Here is a 21,189-nt window from a genome sequence, read left to right as displayed (position 1 = left end):
TGCTATGACAGGATGATGTATTTTTTGATTGGTTTGATTTATATCCTTAGGGATTCAAGACGGCATACATAGTGCTCCCTCTTCCTCTATATCTACACACACAAAAACAGAAATAGATCAGGCTGAATGTTACCCAGTAAGCTTCTGTGGCTGGGTAGGCTTGAATCTGATGTTCCCTGCTCCTAGTGTTTTACCTTACACAGAGAAATTATGTACAGCAAAGTTTGGTTTTACTTCCCTGAAGGAAATTAACCATGAATATTTGCTCTTTTGGAATGCTGTCTAAAATTGGACTTTTGTGGGAGGTCCCATCATTGTTAGTAAATTTGTTTCCAAGTGGAGAAAAAGTGGTGTAGGCATGGACTGGTCTCTCAGTCCAGTTTTTAATCATGCGTGGCCAGAATAAAGTCTTAAGGCTGAAGGACCCTCAGTTTGGTCCTACTGGATACAGTAGAGGAAAAGTTTTTTAAATCTCAATCCTGAACTGTAAAGTTCTTCTATTATAACAAAAGCTTATTCTACAAATGCTTTTCTACTCTTTAAATGTTTATGCAATATTCTATATTAATATTTAATAGAAACTACAGGATATTTCATGACGTATTTTATACTATTAATAATATTAATGTAAATATTATTCTAGTATTTAATCAATTCATCTCAGGAAGCCCAACTCTGATGGATATGTTGGAGGGAAGGTACAATAATTTTCTATTCAACTGTATCCCTATCTCTAATAACAAAATCTTACATTGCATTCATTATACTTCCTCCCGCATCCAGTGAATCAGGAAAGCATCTGCCTGAAATACTTCAGAATAGCACTTATATACTGCTTCACAGTGCTTTGCAGCTCTCTCTAATTTTGATTTCGTAACATTTGTCGGAAGAACATTGCAATTTCCAATTCACAGGAGGACTCTCAGTTAAGAGAAAAAAAACTTCCATACAGGCAAAAGATCTACAGATTTTGATATACTCCATCTGGGTTAATACATAATACTGTATATACTTGGGTGAATGATGATATATAGTTTATGTGGATTATGACAACATTTAAACAATTCTGTTTGTTCTTGTTCTTTGTCCAGATTCCTGGAACTTTTCATCAAAAATGGAAGAGATACTGTCTCTTGTGAAACAAATGCAAAACGGTATTTTGAAACTGGGGCCAACAGTTAGAGTGGGCACCAGGCACTAGACATCTTAATAAAATTTTGGAGTGTGCACATGACAGTAATATGTACCTATCCATGGTTAAAATGGGTAGTCATCTAGAAAATTTATGACGTTTGAGCTATGGCTGGTGAGTTATTAAAATCTGGAGGACAGCGCATTGCTTACCATATAGAAAATAGCTGGGAATTGAGACATTTGGAGTTTGTTCACCTCTTATTGTGGAAACAGTTGTTCTGACTAGAAGATGAAATTGGACCAAATCTAAAGGCTGCAATTTCTGAGATATATGTGCAGGAAATGAGTTTGCTAATTGTTGAATATAAACGAATAAAGTAAAGTAGCTCCAAATGTGTAAAAGTAGCCTGCCACTTCTATCCATGTACACAGCATGTTGCAACATTATGCCTGTAGAGTGGAAATAGTTGATTTCATGCCACTTGGGGGACAAGGGGGGCACAACACTGTACTGTATACATAATGATTACGTTTTGTAGGTCCCCTAGTTTATTTGATATAAACTAGGGGACCTACAAAATGTAATCATTATGTATACAGTATTGCGATTGTAATATTGCTTTGGTGCCAAACAATGGCCAGATTCTGCGGCTCCTGGATCTATTCATTTGAGAGGGGTGTGGTGTGTATTTGATTTAAACAGAATTTTGCATGATGAGGGAAGACCAGAAGTGGGTGCCAGAAGAAAATATATAGAAAAATATAATGGAAGAAGAGATGCTAATTTTAGGGAAAGATTTAAATATTCAGTTTACATTTTAAAAAAAGTTCCAACCAGGATAATATAATATAATTTGACAGTTAATTTTTTTAAATTATCCTATTTATCCTCTGTAAGTTGCATTTGCAATGGAAGGAAAGATATGCAATAATACACAGGAAAGTGGTTATGATGAATTTATATAAAGTTTTAAGATACTAATATAATGAAGAATTCAGATGAAACTTTCTCTTTCTTTTTTCTTTCTTTCATAGTGGAAAATCTAGAACCAAAAATAGAAGATCTAATAAAAAGAATTAATAAATTGCAACAAGGTAAGAGATTCAAATGAGACACAAATTAAAGGGCTGGTTTCTGTGGTTGGCTGGTAGAAATGGATTATATTAATATACTTTGTTTAATAAACTTAGTTGGATGAACATAAACTGAGCAGTAGAAATATTTTACCTCATTTGAAGAGATTATTCATTTGATTCAAATATTTGTGATATTTTGAGACTCTTGGTAGTTCACAAAACAAAACATTTCTATGTTAAATATAAAATTAAAATAAAATCAAAATTACATAACACAGTATCATAATATCACAATTCACCCCCAAACCTTCTGGAATAAATCAGTTTTAACTAACTCCTGAAAAGTTATTATCAATGCAATTAATCTTGCCTCCAGGGGGGAGGCCTGGGACTGTTTTATAACATCTCCTGGCCTTGACTTCCCCCCTCCTATTTTATAAGATTGGAGGTCTTCTCTTTTTATTTAATGCTCTAATATTTTCTCATTGCATTTCAGTCTTTTTCTATCTGCAAACAGTGGTCTGCTAAAAATAAAAAGCAGAATAGCTCTACAATATCTTTAATTGTTATTATTGGGAAATAATAACTGGAAATTCCATCTGGAAATTCCAGTAGCACAATCTTAGTAAAAATAGTTATTGCTGCACTTATTTTAGCTGAGTAATATTACAAAGGTTTAAATGTATTTTACATTTTATTTTAGGGAATTTATGTTGCCGCCTGCTTGCACATGGCGACTCAAGGAGGCTTACAGAATATTTTGACCATTATACTATAATATTACTCAGATGCAAAAGGTCCTTGTCATGAGCTTCCCACTTTCTCTCAATTTGTTATATGCATTTTTTTTTCAGCTAAGAAGGTATTAAATGAAGAGATCTCTGAGGCAAATGAACACAGTAAGACACTTCAGATAGAACTGGAAAAGCGTAGGTATCTGTTCTGTCATAGTTCAGATTGAAGCCAATTAATCAAATGCCACTAATATCTCCCTCCACAGCCAGTTTTTTTTAAATATATGAACTTCAGAATGCAATCCGCTTTGAAGAATGCTTAGTTTTAAATAGATATGTTAAATAGACAAAATTATGGTCACCTAGTAATATTAAAACAAGTTTTTAAATCATACTATGCTGAATAAGTCATAATGGCTGGTTACTGCATAACCTAAATCATAATGGATGGGTTCATATATATTAAACAATGATGGGTGGACATCATAAACAAGCAGCCACATTATGCTATGTTGTTATGTATGATTTACAGTGCTGTTGCTCTGCAGGTACAAACCTGTTAATTTAACTATTTTAACAGCCAATATATTACATGAGATGTGCCAGTATATGGGAATGACTGAGAAACAGGAGGGAGAACCATAAACTGGACAACCAGCATATAAAAACATGAAAGATCAATGCAATAAGATTATGATGAATTGTTTTTCTGTTCATGCTTGTAGACAGAGGGCAATTTAGCTGTAGTAAATGTATAGTATCTGGGAACAAAGGGTAGATTTTTATAATGCAGTTTTAGAAAAATAAACACCAACATCTAAGGTTTCTTCCATTTGTATTTTCTGCAATATGATAAAAATAATGCTTAAATGAAATCACTCCTTCTCTTGTAGTGAATGCTGAGAAGTCAAGCCTTGAAGAAATATGGAATCAGAAAAAGGGTAATGGAAAATTCTGAGATAGTGGCTTGATTTTTTTAAACATTATCAGTTTTAGCAGTTTGTCTACATTATATTTCTTAAAATTTTCACTTTTGTTGCAAGGACAATCCACTATTAATATGATTACAATATGAAATGCAGTTTCAAGAGATACATTGCCATATGAAATGCACTTTTAAGTGATACTTTATGTTTGGCATTATTGTAAAATTAATTTAATTGCAGGAATTAAGAATAATTTAATTAAGATTCATTTTTCAATGCTCATACCATTTTGTATAGGTTTCTATTGTTAATGTTAGAAAAAAAATCTAAGTTTTATGTTAATAGTTTCTTATTGTTGCTGTTGCAATATAGGTTTATATAACATAACATAACATAACATAACATAACATCAGAGTTGGAAGGGACCTTGGAGGCCTTCTAGTCCAACCCCCTGCCCAGGCAGGAAACCCTACACCATCTCAGTCAGATGGTTATCCAACATTTTCTTAAAAATTTCCAGTGTTGGAGCATTCACAACTTCTGAAGGCAAGTTGTTCCACTTATTAATTGTTCTAACTGTCAGGAAATTTCTCCTTAGTTCTAAGTTGCTTCTTTCTTTGATCAGTTTCCACCCATTGCTTCTTGTTCTACCCTCAGGTGCTCTGGAGAACAGCCCGACTCCCTCTTCTTTGTGGCAGCCCCTGAGATATTGGAACACTGCTATCATGTCTCCCCTAGTCCTTCTTTTTGTTAAACTAGACATACCCAGTTCCTGCAACCGTTCTTCATATGTTTTATCCTCCAGTCCCCTAATCATCTTTGTTGCTCTTCTCTGCACTCTTTCTAGAGTCTCAACATCTTTTTTACATCGTGGCGACCAAAACTGGATGCAATATTCCAAGTGTGGCCTTACCAAGGCATTATAAAGTGGTACTAACACTTCACGTGATCTTGATTCTATCCCTCTGTTTATGCAGCCCAGAACTGTGTTGGCTTTTTTAACAGCTGCTGCACACTGCTGGCTCATATCTAAATGGTTATCCACTAGGACTCCAAGATCCCTCTCACAGGTACTACTATTGAGCAAGGTACCACATATACGGTACTGGTGCATTTTGTTTTTTTGGCCTAAATGTAGAACCTTACTTTTTTCACTGTTGAATTTCATTTTGTTAGATAGCGCCCAATGTTCAAGTCTGTCAAGATCTTTCTGTAACTTGAGCCTATCTTCTGGAGTGTTGGCTATTCCTGCCAGCTTGGTGTCATCTGCAAATTTGATGAGTTCCCCATCTATCCCCTCGTCCAAGTCATTGATGAAGATGTTGAAGAGTACTGGGCCTAAAACAGAGCCTTGGGGTACTCCACTGCATACTTCCCTCCATGTGGATGTAGTTCCGTTGAGGACTAATATCCCATCCTTCAATGCATATGTTTCCAGGATGTTTACAGAACTGCAACAGAAACTGAGAAAAAAAATAATCCAATTCATTTGAAACAATGGCAGTACTAAAGCTCCGCATTGCCCTTAAAAATAAAAAAACTACAAAAATCAGCATTTCTCCTCCCAGCTTTACTTATTCCCATTTGTTACATGAAGATCACATATTTCATAGGCAGTGAGTCAGAGGTGGCATTCAGCAGGTTCTGGCCAGTTCTGGAGAACCGGTAGTGGAAATTTTGAGCAGTTCGGAGAACCGGTAAATACCACCTTTGACTGGCCCTGCCCCCATCTATTCTCTGCCTCCCGAGTCCCAGCTGATCAAGAGGAAATGGATATTTTAGAGTATCCTTCCCTTGGAGTGGGGTGGGAATGGAGATTTTACAGTATCCTTCCCCTGCCACATCCACCATGCCACACCCACCAAGCCATGCCCAAGGAACCGATAGTAAAAAAATTTGAATCCCACCACTGCCGTGAGTTAAGGCAAGGGGAGAACTTGCGACCATAGGCTATATACAGCACAAGTTGGCTTTATAGTGCTCTGAGCCATCCCTGACAAAAGGCAACAGTTCCCCAAATTTTGAGAAGAGAAGCAGATGAAAACTCTAGCATAAGTTCTGAAATACACACATCATAGTTTAAAACCACCCCTAACTCCCCTCAAAGTCCTATCACTTATTCACATCAAAATACGTCGAGTACCAAATTTGATGAATTTCGAAACAGTGGGTACCAAGGTACCATTATAAGTATAGCTAAAAAAACAACACTTAAAAGTCGTGTGTGGTGCAGAGAGAAAATTATCTCTGTCTTTTCTCCACCTGGTAATTTAAATAATTTCTGTACTTGACAATATTGACCATTTTATTTTTTATTTCCCTCTTGAAGTTTCATAAGATGGAATTAAACTTTTTTCATGGAAAGTGCATACTAGACCAAAATTTTCAGCAAGCTGATCATCACAAGCCCAACATCTTTTCCTGATGAGTCTTTTTTTCTTTAAGTAACTTTCCGATTACCTGTGCTTAATACAGAGGAGAAATAGAACATTCTCTCTCCTACAGTCTCTTCTTGCTTTATCTAATGAAAGTTGTGGCATTGTGTAATTGCATGTGTTCTGTTCCTTGAAAGTAGTGGCATTATTTCAGTTTTAGAGAACATACAGTACATAAAATCATGCCAGAAATATTATGCAGAAAGAGAATAACCTGAACTGCTGAGAGTTAATATTTACCTTTCTTGCAGAGATCAAAAAAGCCATGCAGATGCATTCAAAGGAGACACAAGCTGAAATGCAGAGGTGAGCTAGGGCCTCTGATCCACCTGCTTTGTGCACTTAGCTATTGAAAAGTACTGAGCAATGTTCTAGACTTGTGATGGCGAACCTATGGCACGTGTGCTACAGATGGTACACGGAGCCATATCTGTGGGCACGTGAGCATTGCGGGGTGTGGGGGGCATTGAATTATGGGTGTGGTCACGCGTGTGCATGACTTCCCCCATGCTCCCCATGCTCCCCACGCTTTTGGTATGCGATGGCAAAAAGTTTAGCCATCACTGTTCTAGACTACAGAAAGAAACACAACAAATTACTCCAAGAAAATATATATACCAAAAATGCTGTCAGTATATATATATTTTATCATGATTATCACTTGTTGCTTGTATGTATACTGAGAGCTTATGCACCGGAGACAAATCCCTTGTGTGCCCAATCCCACTTGGCCAATAAAGAATATTCTGTTCTGTTCCATTATTCTGTTCCAGGGGTCTCAAACTCAGTTTCATTGAGGGCTGCATCAAGGTTGTGTTTGGCCTCAGGGGGGCCGGGGTGGGGCACACGGCCCTCCAGAGCTCTGTTTTTGCTGGGAGAGGCACCATGGGCCAGTCCTTTGCTATTTCCAGGGTGGCCTCGTGGGCCACATCTAAGCATCCTGCAGGCTAGATGCAGCCCACGGGCCTTGATTTTGACATCCCTGTTCTATTCTGTTCTGTTCCATTCCATTCTACTATAGCCTAGTGCATATGTTTTCAGTAAAATGATTTATATTGGAATACATGGTCCAAGGGCAAAGTGATTATCATAACAAAATTAAGAATTAACTCATTCTATATCTTGGCTTCTTCACATTTACCAGGGAGCAGAAATTGAACCTTGCCTGCAAGCAACAAATTGAAGAAATCACAGCCAAGATTCAGATGGAAAAACTGAAGCAGAGGGAGCAGAGGTTGGTTCCTTGCAATTTTGCTATAAATGTACGTGTGCAACCATCTCCTGATTTCATTTAATTCATGTATTATCAAAAAAGTTACTGCATTTACATTTATCAGATCACATTTCAGACTGCCTTCATTCCTTTAGCAAATCATTTTCTGAAAAGAATAAAGCTGCATTAATTGAAAGAATAAATAATGCAGTAATGCAATTCAACAAATCTCTGATTTTGTCACAACATTCAGGTCATTCAATAAAATTGTTTGCAGATAAGTTTAATACTAACAAAAATAACATTTTACTTAACGTCTTTAGTATATGGAATTCCTTACTAGAAAAGAAAGTCTTCTGATTTAAATAGCTATAAAATAGTTTAGACAGACAGAATAGTCTGTATGCCTTAGCCACAATGGAAAACTATATGCCATGTCAATATTCTGAAGTCCTGTACTTATTTACAAGGTAAAACTTTGTAAATAAACTTGGCAACTCCAAATCTCAACCAGCAAATGCTCAGTCTTACATATTGGAAAAAAGAATCTTATCAACAAGTACAAACTCGATGGTCATTACCTTACTGACGACCTCCACCCTGTCAAAGATCTTGGAGTTCTCATATCAAATGACCTTAATGCCAAAGCCCACTGCACCTACATAGCAAAAAAGGCTCTAAAAGTTGTAAACCTAATTTTACGCAGCTTCTTTTCCAAAAATTCTACACTACTAACTAGAGCATACAAAACATTTGCCAGACCTATTCTTGAATATAGCTCATCCGTCTGGAACCCATACCACATCTCTGACATTAATACAATTGAACGCGTCCAGAAATATTTTACTAGAAGAGTTCTTCGCTCCTCCGAAAACAACAAAATACCTTATACCACCAGGCTTGAAATCCTGGGATTAGAAGACTTACAACTCCGTCGACTTCGACATGACCTGTGTTTAACACACAAAATCATCTATTGCAATATCCTTCCTGTAAAAGACTACTTCAGCTTCAATCGCAATATTACAAGAGCACAAAATGGATTCAAGCTTAATGTCAACTGCTTCAAACTTGATTGCAGAAAATATGACTTCTGTAACAGAGTTGTTAATGCTTACCTGACTCCATAGTCTCTACTCAAAATCCCAAAATCTTCAACCAAAAACTGTCTACTATTGACCTCACCCCATTCCTAAGAGGACTATAAGGGGCGTGCATAAGAGCACAAAAGTGCCTACCGTTCCTGTCCTATTGTTCCCTTCATTATATCAAATTAATATAGCTGATGCATATTTTTTTATTTATATATATATATATATATTCTTCATGATATGTTGTTTTATTTATGACAATGTTTGTGTATACTGTTGTGACAAAATGAAATAATAAAAAAAAGGTGCAGAAAATAAATATGCAGAGTTACTATTCCATTATTTGCTTCCTTTTGAATCTGAATAGCCAATGTTGAATAATGAACATGGAGCAAGAAGAATCTATAGCAATGTTTCAAGTATGTCTGTGTAACAATGGTGTTACATGAACAAGTAGACCGTATTTTTAGAAACTCTTGCAGGAATGCTGTCGGCGTGTGTGCATCCTCTCTAAAACCAAACTAATCTTGCACATGTTGAACTGAACAAATTATTTTCAACGTTGGCGATTAAAACATGGTTCAGCACTTTGGTGACTGAATCAGGAAAATAACGATGCCCTGCCTTGACAATGATATGCCCAGCCCTCCTGCACAGTGGCTGCAATTCCATTGAGTTAAGTAACATCACAGCAGGCAGAGATGACTAAAGAATGCTATCAGACCCAGAATACAAATGGACCCAATGCTAGTCAAAGTAGCAATAGCACAGACTTACATACCGCTTTATAGTGCTTTTCAGCCCTCTCTAAGCGGTTTACAGAATCAGCATATTGCCCCCAACAATCTGGGTCCTCATTTTATCCACCTCGGAAGGATGGAAGGCTGAGTCAACCTTGAGCCTGGTGAGATTCGATCTGCCAAACTGCTGGCTGCTGGCAGTCAGCAGAAGTAGCTTGCAGTACTGCATTCTAAACACTGTGCCACCATGCCACATGGCTGATGCTTTTACTTGCAGCTTCTTGGCTTACCGTACAATAGGCATGGCCACACCAAGCACCCACTCCATAGCAATGCCGTTTAAGATTGCACCTTCTTCACCTTATATATATACATATACATATATAGATGGCTCAGTACTTCCAAAGTTGAGGCCCAGGATCTGCATTTGAGACAATGCCTCCCCTTGACCAGCCCTGCAAGAAAGCCCATTCAAGGGCTTGATGTGCTAGATTCTGTTGCAGTTGACATTCCCTAGAAGTGCAGCAAGGAGTTGAAATTATTTACAATGCAATAGTTTATTCTGTCTTGTTCCTGCCTTGTGTTTATTTTTTTTTCTACTTTCAGATTTGCATTTGAGCAGTTACTTGATGAGTTGATGGAGAAGCACAAGAATCTCTGGGAACTTTATGTAAGAGCCCGTTTTTCTTCCCTGTAGAATAAATTATATTCTACAGTACTCATTAATATTGTAATAAATGTAGGAAGCAAAACTGTGAGTTAAGATCTTGAATTCCAATTGCCTTTGGGAATACTGACATCAAACTATCTAAAAAACATTTGGCCCTGTTCACAAAGAGATATTTCACAGTTTCTTGCTGAGATCCGAAAATGCAATAGAAAGAGTGGATATTACTGTATACAAGCATGGGAAAATCCTCCCAGGAGAAACAGCTACTGCATGGGAGAAATACTGTTAAGGGTCTGTGGGTGTATTAGAAACAGGGAGGCATATATTATTTGCTTACAGACTGACTGCTGACTTCTAGATTCTTGGGTGTTCTAATGAGCCAAGCCTGTGCTTTTCTCAGTTTGCCTTCCTATTTTAACTCCTAGGAGCACAGCCATGTAAATGAGATTAAAATGAAATGCCAGGGGGAAAAGAGCTAGGCAACTGCCATGTTGAAAACAATAAAAAGCTAGTGATATATGGAGAGAACTTTCCTCACAATAATTATGTCCAGGGCATCAGTAGCAAGACTGCCTAGGCATTTATGCACCAAGAAAACTGTTATGTAGCTCTTATTTACCCAAAATGGCAAGAACACAATAGTCTATAGATTCTATACAATTTAGGAGTACAGGTAGTTCTAAGCTTACAACAATTCATTTAGTGACCATTCAAAGAGGAGAATGGGCCTCTGCGGCTCAGACTGGTAAGACAGTCTGTTATTAACAGCAGTTGCTTGCAATTACTGCAGGTTCAAGCCCCACCAGGCCCAAGGTTAACTCAGCCTTCCATCCTTTATAAGGTAGGTAAAATGAGGACCCAGATTGTTGGGGGCAATAAGTTGACCTTGTATATAATATACAAATGGATGAAGATTATTGCTTGACACAGTGTAAGCCACCCTGAGTCTTCGGAGAAGGGCGGGATATAAATGCAAAAAAAAAAAAAGTTACAACAGCATTGAAAAGTGTGACTTAATGACCAGTTTTCAAACTTACAACTGTTGCAGCAGCTCCATGGTTACATGATCAAAATTCGGACACTTGGCAACTGGCATGTACTTCAGATGATTACAGTGTCCCATGGTCACATGATCGCCTTTTGCAACTTCCTGACAAGAAGTCAATGGGGAAGCCAGATTCACAACAACCGTGTTACTAATTTAATTACTGCAGGTTCAAGCCCCACCAGGCCCAAGGTTAACTCAGCCTTCCATCCTTTATAAGGTAGGTAAAATGAGGACCCAGATTGTTGGGGGCAATAAGTTGACCTTGTATATAATATACAAATGGATGAAGATTATTGCTTGACACAGTGTAAGCCACCCTGAGTCTTCGGAGAAGGGCGGGATATAAATGCAAAAAAAAAAAAAGTTACAACAGCATTGAAAAGTGTGACTTAATGACCAGTTTTCAAACTTACAACTGTTGCAGCAGCTCCATGGTTACATGATCAAAATTCGGACACTTGGCAACTGGCATGTACTTCAGATGATTACAGTGTCCCATGGTCACATGATCGCCTTTTGCAACTTCCTGACAAGAAGTCAATGGGGAAGCCAGATTCACAACAACCGTGTTACTAATTTAATTACTGCAGCGATTCACTTAACAACTGTGGCAAGAAAAGTCATAAAATGGGACAAAATCCATTTAACAAATGAGCATCATAAATTTTGGATTCAATTGTGGTTGTACATCAAGGGCTACTTGTAGACTTACATTACTGCATTGATGCCAGATTACATGCCACCATGGCTCCTGTGCGAATGTATGATCACTACTGGGCAGATGAGGGCATGTGGGTGTTGCTGAATGGTATACATGCATTTACTCTATTTATAAAGTGTGGCTAGTTCAAACACTAGGTTTGCTAATATACAGGTTTTAATGTATTTGTGGTCCTCATGTCCCACTAAGACTGCTTTACTTGAATTCCAATTGCCTTTGGGAATACTGACATCAAACTATCTAAAAAACATTTGGCCCTGTTCACAAAGAGATATTTCACAGTTTCTTGCTGAGATCTGAAAATGCAATAGAAAGAGTGGATATTACTGTATACAAGCATGGGAAAATCCTCCCAGGAGAAACAGCTACTGCATGGGAGAAATACTGTTAAGGGTCTGTGGGTGTATTAGAAACAGGGAGGCATATATTATTTGCTTACAGACTGACTGCTGACTTCTAGATTCTTGGGTGTTCTAATGAGCCAAGCCTGTGCTTTTCTCAGTTTGCCTTCCTATTTTAACTCCTAGGAGCACAGCCATGTAAATGAGATTAAAATGAAATGCCAGGGGGAAAAGAGCTAGGCAACTGCCATGTTGAAAACAATAAAAAGCTAGTGATATATGGAGAGAACTTTCCTCACAATAATTATGTCCAGGGCATCAGTAGCAAGACTGCCTAGGCAGTTATGCACCAAGAAAACTGTTATGTAGCTCTTATTTACCCAAAATGGCAAGAACACAATAGTCTATAGATTCTATACAATTTAGGAGTACAGGTAGTTCTAAGCTTACAACAATTCATTTAGTGACCATTCAAAGAGGAGAATGGGCTTCTGCGGCTCAGACTGGTAAGACAGTCTGTTATTAACAGCAGTTGCTTGCAATTACTGCAGGTTCAAGCCCCACCAGGCCCAAGGTTGACTCAGCCTTCCATCCTTTATAAGGTAGGTAAAATGAGGACCCAGATTGTGGGGGGGGCAATAAGTTGACCTTGTATATAATATACAAATGGATGAAGATTATTGCTTGACACAGTGTAAGCCGCCCTGAGTCTTCGGAGAAGGGCGGGATATAAATGCAAAAAAAAAAAAAAGTTACAACAGCATTGAAAAGTGTGACTTAATGACCAGTTTTCAAACTTACAACTGTTGCAGCAGCTCCATGGTTACATGATCAAAATTCGGACACTTGGCAACTGGCATGTACTTCAGATGATTACAGTGTCCCATGGTCACATGATCGCCTTTTGCAACTTCCTGACAAGAAGTCAATGGGGAAGCCAGATTCACAACAACCGTGTTACTAATTTAATTACTGCAGCGATTCACTTAACAACTGTGGCAAGAAAAGTCATAAAATGGGACAAAATCCATTTAACAAATGAGCATCATAAATTTTGGATTCAATTGTGGTTGTACATTAAGGGCTACTTGTAGACTTACATTACTGCATTGATGCCAGATTACATGCCACCATGGCTCCTGTGCGAATGTATGATCACTACTGGGCAGATGAGGGCATGTGGGTGTTGCTGAATGGTATACATGCATTTACTCTATTTATAAAGTGTGGCTAGTTCAAACACTAGGTTTGCTAATATACAGGTTTTAATGTATTTGTGGTCCTCATGTCCCACTAAGACTGCTTTACTTGAATTCAACAGTAGCTGAATTAGCAACATTCCTCCTGCTGTTTAGTAGGAAAAGAATAGTACATAAATTGACAATATGCTTAATCATCAGTAACATGTTTTTTAAAATCTCAAGAGAAAGAGAAAAAGTTCCAAATGCAATCTTTCTTTCTATTGATATCATATTGTTGTTATCCCTTTGCTGCTCATTAGTAGACAAAATAATTATAAAGTATAGATTGGTCACAAAAAGATTGTCAGTCTCTCAATCCAGCTAACACTTAAACAGATGGGATTGTTAATATTAAAATGCATATAATTAATGTAACAAATTATTCTTATTTGTATTATCTGTAACTGTAATATTTTTCTGATTAACATTCTACCTTTCATACTCCTCCCTTATGTTAATATTTGCTTGATGAGTAAACCTGGAGACTATTTATGTGTTTAAATATACATTGGATTAAATATTTATTTATTTAATAAATATATAATTAACTCTTTATTCTCTTATCTCTCGGATTTTAATTGGTTAAATACCGGTAGCACAAGCAGAAAGGTTGGCTTCTTACTGATGGTACAGCATCTGTCTATTAGTTTTTGTTTTTGCTGACCCCATTGTATAGACATTTACATTATTTACTTTGTTTAAATTTGGGAGACTTTGTTTAAAGTTGGGAGATTATTTTTATTGATTTCCTTCCTCATGTCTACAGCACATTTTTTGTTGTTTCTTTTCATCATATCATTTTCCACTTTTCAGGCCAGGGAGAAACCAATGGCTGACATGAAAAAGAGTAAGGAGCAGTTACTACTTGAAGGTGAGAAAGAGAATGCACTATTTGAGGCATTTAGGTAATTTACATTACTCAATCTAAAATAATATCCAATTAATTTCTAATTTACTTTGAAAGTACCTTCAGTTTTCAAAGCAGGTAAGAATTCTTAAATGTGATGTGCCATAAAGGATTTATATGTTGTAATATTCCATTAGAAAAACTAATCCAAGAGAAACTGGCTCATGTTCAAGATGAACTGGATTTGCTGAGCCAGGTTGCATTTAGTGAAGAGAGAAAGTTTCTGAAAAGCCAGGAAGCTGCATCTACTTTGTGAGTATATTTCAGTTCTCTTTTGGGATAATAATATTTAGAACTCAGGTAACAAAGTTTGTTCCTTCCCAAGAATATCCAAGAAATTACCTTTTAACATTTGAAATGAACTACAATAGCAAGTAAAGGTGCTATTTGTACAAATAAGTAAACACTTTCCAAGAGTAATTAATTGCCCTTCTTTGAGGGAGATGGGCAGTTCAGAAATATGAGATATAAATAAAATGAATAAATAAGTAAAATTAATTATACATGCCTTAAGCAAAATTACATGAGACTATTAAAAAAACTCTGGTGTGTCTCCTTATATTTTTTTGTAATTTTGGACTGTTGGAATAAAAATGCATGTGCCAAATAATTTCTCACCACAAAAGCAACTAATAGCTTGATAGATTTGACATATAAGAACTCTTATTCATACCTTTTTTCATTTCCAGGGAGTTATTTCAAGAGGAAAACAAAAAAGCAAAAAGTTATCTTGAAGCAGCCTCAAAGTACAATTCTGATTTGCAGGAGAAATGCAACAAGTAGGCAGAAAAGTGGGAATGTATTTGGATAACAAAACATATAACTAATCTTCTGCAGATTCATTTCTGAAAGATGAGATTTCTAGACAAAGAGAGTAATTGTCCTTGGACTATGGTGCATTATGTATTTGAAGCAGATTCAAAATGTGAATTTTATGTATCATTAAACATTTAAAATCTATTAGGATACAAGCAAAAGTCAATATTTAATTTCAATCAATCAAAATAGAGCTGGAAGGGACCTTGGAGTTCTTCTAGTCCAATCCCCTGCTCAAGCAGGAGACCCTATACCCTTTCAGATAAATGACTGTCTAGTCTCTTCTTAAAAACCTCTGGTGATGAAGCACCCGCTACTTCTGAAGGCAAGTTCTTCCATTGGTTGTTATCACTTAGGAAATTTTTCTTTAGTTCCAGGTTGCTTCTCTTTTTGATCAGTTTCATCCACTGTTTCTTGTCCTGCCTACAGGTGCTTTGGTAAATAAGTTGACCCCTCTTCTTTATGGCAACCTCTCAAATACTGGACTACTATGTCACCCCTAGTCAATGGTGGGATTCAAGTAATTTAACAACCGGTTCTCTGCCCTAATGATTTCTTCCAATGACCAGTTTGCCAAACTGCTCAGAAAGTTAAAAACCGGTTCTCCCGAAGTGGTGCGAACTGGCTGAATCCCACCACTGCCCTTAGTCCTTCTTTTCTCTAGACTAGCCAAACCCAAATCCTGCAACCATTCTTCATGTTTTAGTCTCTGGGCCTTTAATCATCTTAGTTGCTCTTCTTTGCACTTTTTCCAAAATCTCAATATCTTTTTTGGTAGTTTGACCACCAAATCTGGATGGCTTTATAAAGCGGTACCAATACTTCATGTGATTTTGATGCTGTGCCTCTGTTTATACAACCAAGGATTGTATTAGCTTTTTTGGCTGTTGTCGCACACTACTGGCTCATATTTAAGTGATCGTCCACTAGGACTTCAAGGTCCATCTCAAAGTTATTGTTATTAGCAGTTATTAGCCAAAAAAGTTAATACAATCCTTGGTTCTATAAACAAAGGCATAGAATCAAGATAACGTGAAATATTAGTACCGCTTTATAAAGCCTTAGTAAAGCCACACTTGGAATACTGCATCCAGTTTTGGTCACCAGAAACAATATATTACTGAAGCACTGTAAAACAAAGATAACTACCTTCACCATCTACCAGAATTCCTACTCCTGCAAGGTTTATTTAAAATTATAAAAACTTAAAAATGGAAATATGGTCACTAGTTTTCTGCCTCATTTTGTTTCCTTTATATTCTGTTTTGATCCTTACATTGTTTAATTTCAAGTATTTAATTTACTTCAGGTTAAGAACAGAGCTGGAGGTCTTCGGGATGGAGGATGACAGCATGAATGAAGATTAGCTTGTAGTCCACCATACTGCTGTACAGGAAGAAATGTAAATACTTTTAATGCATTCTTTAAAGCTGTTATTTAACAATTAAGGTCCATAAAGCAGGATGGAAGCAGCCACTTATCTGGTATTCTAAAATTAGATGATTAATACAATAAGACTTTTAAGCAAAATTAGAATGGAATGAACTCTTTATCACAACATTTCTAGGCTGCAATCTAAGTGTCCTTGCTTTCTACTTAGAGATGTAAGGAAGGGGGTTCTCCTGCATTCAAGGACCAATATAGAAAAATCTGGGATCTTATGCCACAGTAGATATGAGCTCATGGGCACAAAATGAAACATTAGTTTCTTAAAGTTTCAATAATTAGTTCCTATTCACTCACTCTGATGTATCATTCCTCAAGTAAAGCCTGCCCTCTGGAATGAGATTCCCTTGAGATCTGGATGGTCCCTATCCTGCAGATGTTTTGAAGAACACGGAAGATTTGTTTTCTTTGCCAAGGCTTTTGGCCAGGCTGATTGAAGCCCATTTAGGTTGTGTGGATGGGGGATTTTGTTGCTGTTTCTGTTTTCATCACTTTTGCTATCTTTTACTTCTTTATTTTTATTAAGATTTTTCCCCCTTGTTTCACTTTTTACTTGTGAACTGACCAGAGTTGCTGGGAGGTGAGCAATATATAAAGCTCATTAAACAAATCAATTAGTAAATACAAAGCCTTAATAAAACATTGAAATGCTGCAGCCCTGAGGAGGTAGTGGACAGTCTTTTTCGGTTTGCAGGAACTTTGGCTTTATTTTATTTATTTATTTTATTTTATTTATTAAATTTTTTATACTGCCCTTCTCCCAAAGGACTCAGCCAAAGGCTTTCCTTTACCTCCTGGTTTTTTGAGTTTGCCATTTTTAGTGGATCTTTCAAAGGAAAGACACTCTGATGGCTTTTCAGCTTCCTCTCATAGGAACCACTTGGATTTGCCCAGGACAAAAGTGTAACATAAAATAATATATGTGAAAGCAATTTATTGTATTGATCCACTGTGAATCTGGGAGAAGAGAAGTCCAGATCTTCAAACTGTTTCTGAGGAAATGGTAGTGTGGCAGTGTTTTTAGGCCTATCTTGATTTAATGAACACTAAAGTTCATTTTCCCTTGATCCATTCAAGGATAGAGGAAAGATTAAAAGATTATAGAGATAATTTCCTAAATTTACATCTCTCTCTATTCCCATCTCCAGGATAGGTTTGTGTGTACAGCAGGAGCTTTGCTTTAGCACTGAGAGAAAACATCTCCATGAAATATTGGATGTCTTGGTGGAATATTGGATATCTTGCTTCACACTTAAATTTGTGGCTAACCATTTGCTGTTAATAAATTTCTGTTACTTCTGCTGTCATAAAAATGGTCTAATGGAATTTTTGGTTTATTTCTTGATGTTTATTGATGCAAACTACCTCTAGATCAATGTTTCTCAACCTTGGCAACTTTAAGATTTGTGGACAAACATACTGGCTGGAGAATTCTGGGAGTTAAAGATCACACATCTTAAAATTGCCAAGGTTGAAAAATACTGATTTGGATATTAGCGCTTCACAAATTATTGGAAACAGATTTTTCACTAAAGTGCATTAACAATAAATGAAATATTTGTTATCAAAATTTTACCATAGGGTTATTTTCAAAGTTTGCGTACCTATTTCAAAAACTGCTTCCAATGTCCAAAGGCACAGCTACTTTAATGCTCCAAGCAGATATCCTCATTTACACAAATGTACTTTACAGTGCAAAGTAGCTCTTTTGAATACTTTACATAGCCTTTCCATAAAAAATAATAATAATCATTTGGAGTTAATATGGAATTTTACTACTAGTATTTCTGTTGTATATATATACTGTATGTACAGCAAACTGTCTCCAAACAAGTATCATTTTGATGCAATGTGATTTGGTTATTATGGCAGGAATTATGAAAATTAACACTCTATCCCTTAAGAATTAAGAATGCATTCTTCTGAATTACTGTATCAATTAAACAATTTAAATAATTTTTAAAGTGCTAGCACAATCAACTTCCCTTGAAGAAAAAAAATTAAAAAGTACATTCAAATTGAAATTACATTAAATTGCTGCAAGGACAAAATTTTTATGTATTTTTTGGTTAAAATTTAACCAAAATTTAATTCTCACAACTGAGAAACTCTGCGTTAACAAATAACTTCTAGTCACCGAAGCTGAGAGAGAGGTATGAGAAAAGTCTTTATTGCTGGTCCAGGAAGATAAAGACATTTTTGCTTTTTCTTTCTTGCTGTTCATCTGGAGCGAAATAAGTAAAAGTATTACTTTATAGTCCTGTTCTGCAAATAATGTTACATCCTTTTATTCTATGGTAGCAACAATTCTGAGGTACTAAGGGCTATCAGGCCCGATCAATATATCAAAATGTAGTTATTTTTCTGATTTAATAAGCCAACAATTTGCTCAAAATCCAAGGTTGTTGATAAATACCATACACCCAATTTTAATGAGAAATAATAGAAAAAGTAATCACATCAGCCTTTAAATGTATCATACTGGTTATATTGGTCACATCCCAACTAAACCATTTACTGACTATGAAAGGGTACTAAGGTAAATAAGTCTGAACAAATATATTTTAATTTCATTGGAAAAAAGGAAAAAACAAACAAACTGAAAGATAGCTATTATAATTTCAGATATTGTGAGAGAATACCTGCAAAAAACTTGAAGTAATTTAGAAAAAAGAATGTTGATCACATGGTTAGGAAACTAAAATGAGAACGAGGAGTCCTTGGTGTGTTCAGAGCTTGGTTGTTTTCTCACAGATGTTTCATTACCCAAACAAGGTAACATCATTAATAACATAACATAACACAACACAACACAACACAACACAACACAACACAACACAACACAACACAACATAACAACAGAGTTGGAAGGGACCTTGGAGGCCTTCTAGTCCAACCCCCTGCCCAGGCAGGAAACCCTACACCATCTCAGATGGTTATCCAACATTTTCTTAAAAATTTCCAGTGTTGGAGCATTCACAACTTCTGAAGGCAAGTCGTTCCACTTATTAATTATTCTAACTGTCAGGAAATTTCTCCTTAGTTCTAAGTTGCTTCTTTCTTTGATCAGTTTCCACCCATTGCTTCTTGTTCTACCCTCAGGTGCTTTGGAGAACAGCCCGACTCCCTCTTCTTTGTGGCAGCCCCTGAGATATTGGAACACAGCTATCATGTCTCCCCTAGTCCATACTAGTGGGGAGTGGAGTTGGGCCTCATTTTATTTTCTAGTGGCTTGTCCTGTTAGTGTTGATGGGAGTGGTCTCAAGTGGAATCAATAGCACTCCCACACATATACAACCCCAAATACGGATCAGGTTTGCAGATGATACCTTTACTATAATAGAAAAGGATCAGCTAGAGAAGACCTACAAAACCATTCAGAACATCTTCAAAGGGATCCAGTTCACAAGGGAAAAAGAAAACAACACACTACCTTTCCTGGATATCCTTATCAGTAAAGATTGCTGTGGCAAACTAGAAACACAAGTCTACAGAAAAACTACCCACACCAACCAAGTACATCACTACCAAAGTAATAACTCAACCTCTCATGTCGTGTAAGAACACTATTCAGATGAGCACAAACCACATTCAGCAACCCTGAACATCAGAAAAAGGAAACAGATAATCTATATAACACCTTGAAACAAAATGGGTATCCATGCAACCTCATCAAAAAGTGCTTGACCACTCAATCCAATATAACAATACAACCAAACACAAGCTATAAGGACAACACTGCTATACATCAGAAACCACCAATAAACTTAAAACTAGATGGTATCAGCATAGCACACAAACCAACTAAAGCGCTCCAAAATATCCTAAGTAGACCAAAATACCCGGTGGGTGGGGGGAGATGGATTGGGGATGGATGGACCCCGGAATCATTTACAATATACACTGTAAAGACTGCAACAGCCACCATGTAAGACAAACAGAAGACTAGCAGAACATATCCATGAACACCAACTAGCAGTCAGAAAACATAATGAACTCTTTAATTTCACAACACCTGAACAGACAGATGTAGCAATTAACACCCAGATGAGCATAGATTAACACCAGACCAACAATCAAGAAGTAAACAATACCCCAATCAAGGAACTGCCAAACAAGCTAACAGTAAACAGCCCAACCAAATAACCACCAAGACCACTCCCACCAACACTGATAGGACAAGTCACTAAAATATAAAGAGACAGCAAATCCCACTTAGTACTGATGATGTTTACCTAATTAATGAAAGTTTGAGAGCACAGAACTCATCATTTCAACCCTGAGCTACAAATATTCTCCTCTATTGGTAAAATGAGAATTTAAGGTGCAACATATTTACAATTTACATGACTATAGAATTTTGCCATAGCTAAAATTATTTCTCACCCAGGGTAACTCATTTTTATTTCAGCAGTAGTCACTATTCCCAGATTTGATTTATTTATTTAATCATATTTATATTTATATTTATATTTAATCATATGATCAAATGGGATACCCTGTTTGATATTTTCACTCAATGGGATAAGGTTGCATACAGCACAAATTATTGTACCAGCAACAAATGAAAAGGCCGGTGCTTTCCAAATGTTAACATATGTTATGATGAATGTTATATCAAACGGTATAACTACTTTGTTAGTCGCTTT

The 21,189-nt window shown here is 36.6% G+C and overlaps 1 protein-coding gene across 1 annotated transcript; it reads left to right on the top strand.

Annotated features, from left to right (window-relative positions):
- The first annotated feature begins 1,092 nt into the window (after positions 1 to 1,092).
- On the top strand, positions 1,093 to 17,924 carry LOC131191302 (synaptonemal complex central element protein 1-like). Its single transcript, XM_058169322.1, has 12 exons — positions 1,093 to 1,306; positions 2,170 to 2,229; positions 3,066 to 3,140; positions 3,839 to 3,886; positions 6,558 to 6,612; positions 7,451 to 7,540; positions 9,957 to 10,020; positions 14,185 to 14,242; positions 14,416 to 14,530; positions 14,968 to 15,057; positions 16,404 to 16,496; positions 17,689 to 17,924. Exons 1-11 carry the CDS (start codon positions 1,300 to 1,302, stop codon positions 16,459 to 16,461), a joined length of 720 nt encoding a protein of 239 aa, XP_058025305.1. The 5' UTR covers positions 1,093 to 1,299; the 3' UTR covers positions 16,462 to 16,496; positions 17,689 to 17,924.
- Positions 17,925 to 21,189: the final 3,265 nt, after the last annotated feature.

The sequence above is a fragment of the Ahaetulla prasina genome, chromosome 2 (genome assembly GCF_028640845.1).
Source record: "Ahaetulla prasina isolate Xishuangbanna chromosome 2, ASM2864084v1, whole genome shotgun sequence".
NCBI lineage: Eukaryota > Metazoa > Chordata > Lepidosauria > Squamata > Colubridae > Ahaetulla > Ahaetulla prasina.
This window is presented reverse-complemented; position numbering and strand designations above follow the sequence as displayed.

Excerpts from the sequence above, each read along its gene's own strand:
- LOC131191302 (XM_058169322.1), top strand. Across the intron at positions 7,541-9,956 it reads CTGAAGCAGAGGGAGCAGAG|ATTTGCATTTGAGCAGTTAC; the intron begins GTTGGTTCCTTG and ends TTCTACTTTCAG. Across the intron at positions 10,021-14,184 it reads AGAATCTCTGGGAACTTTAT|GCCAGGGAGAAACCAATGGC; the intron begins GTAAGAGCCCGT and ends TCCACTTTTCAG.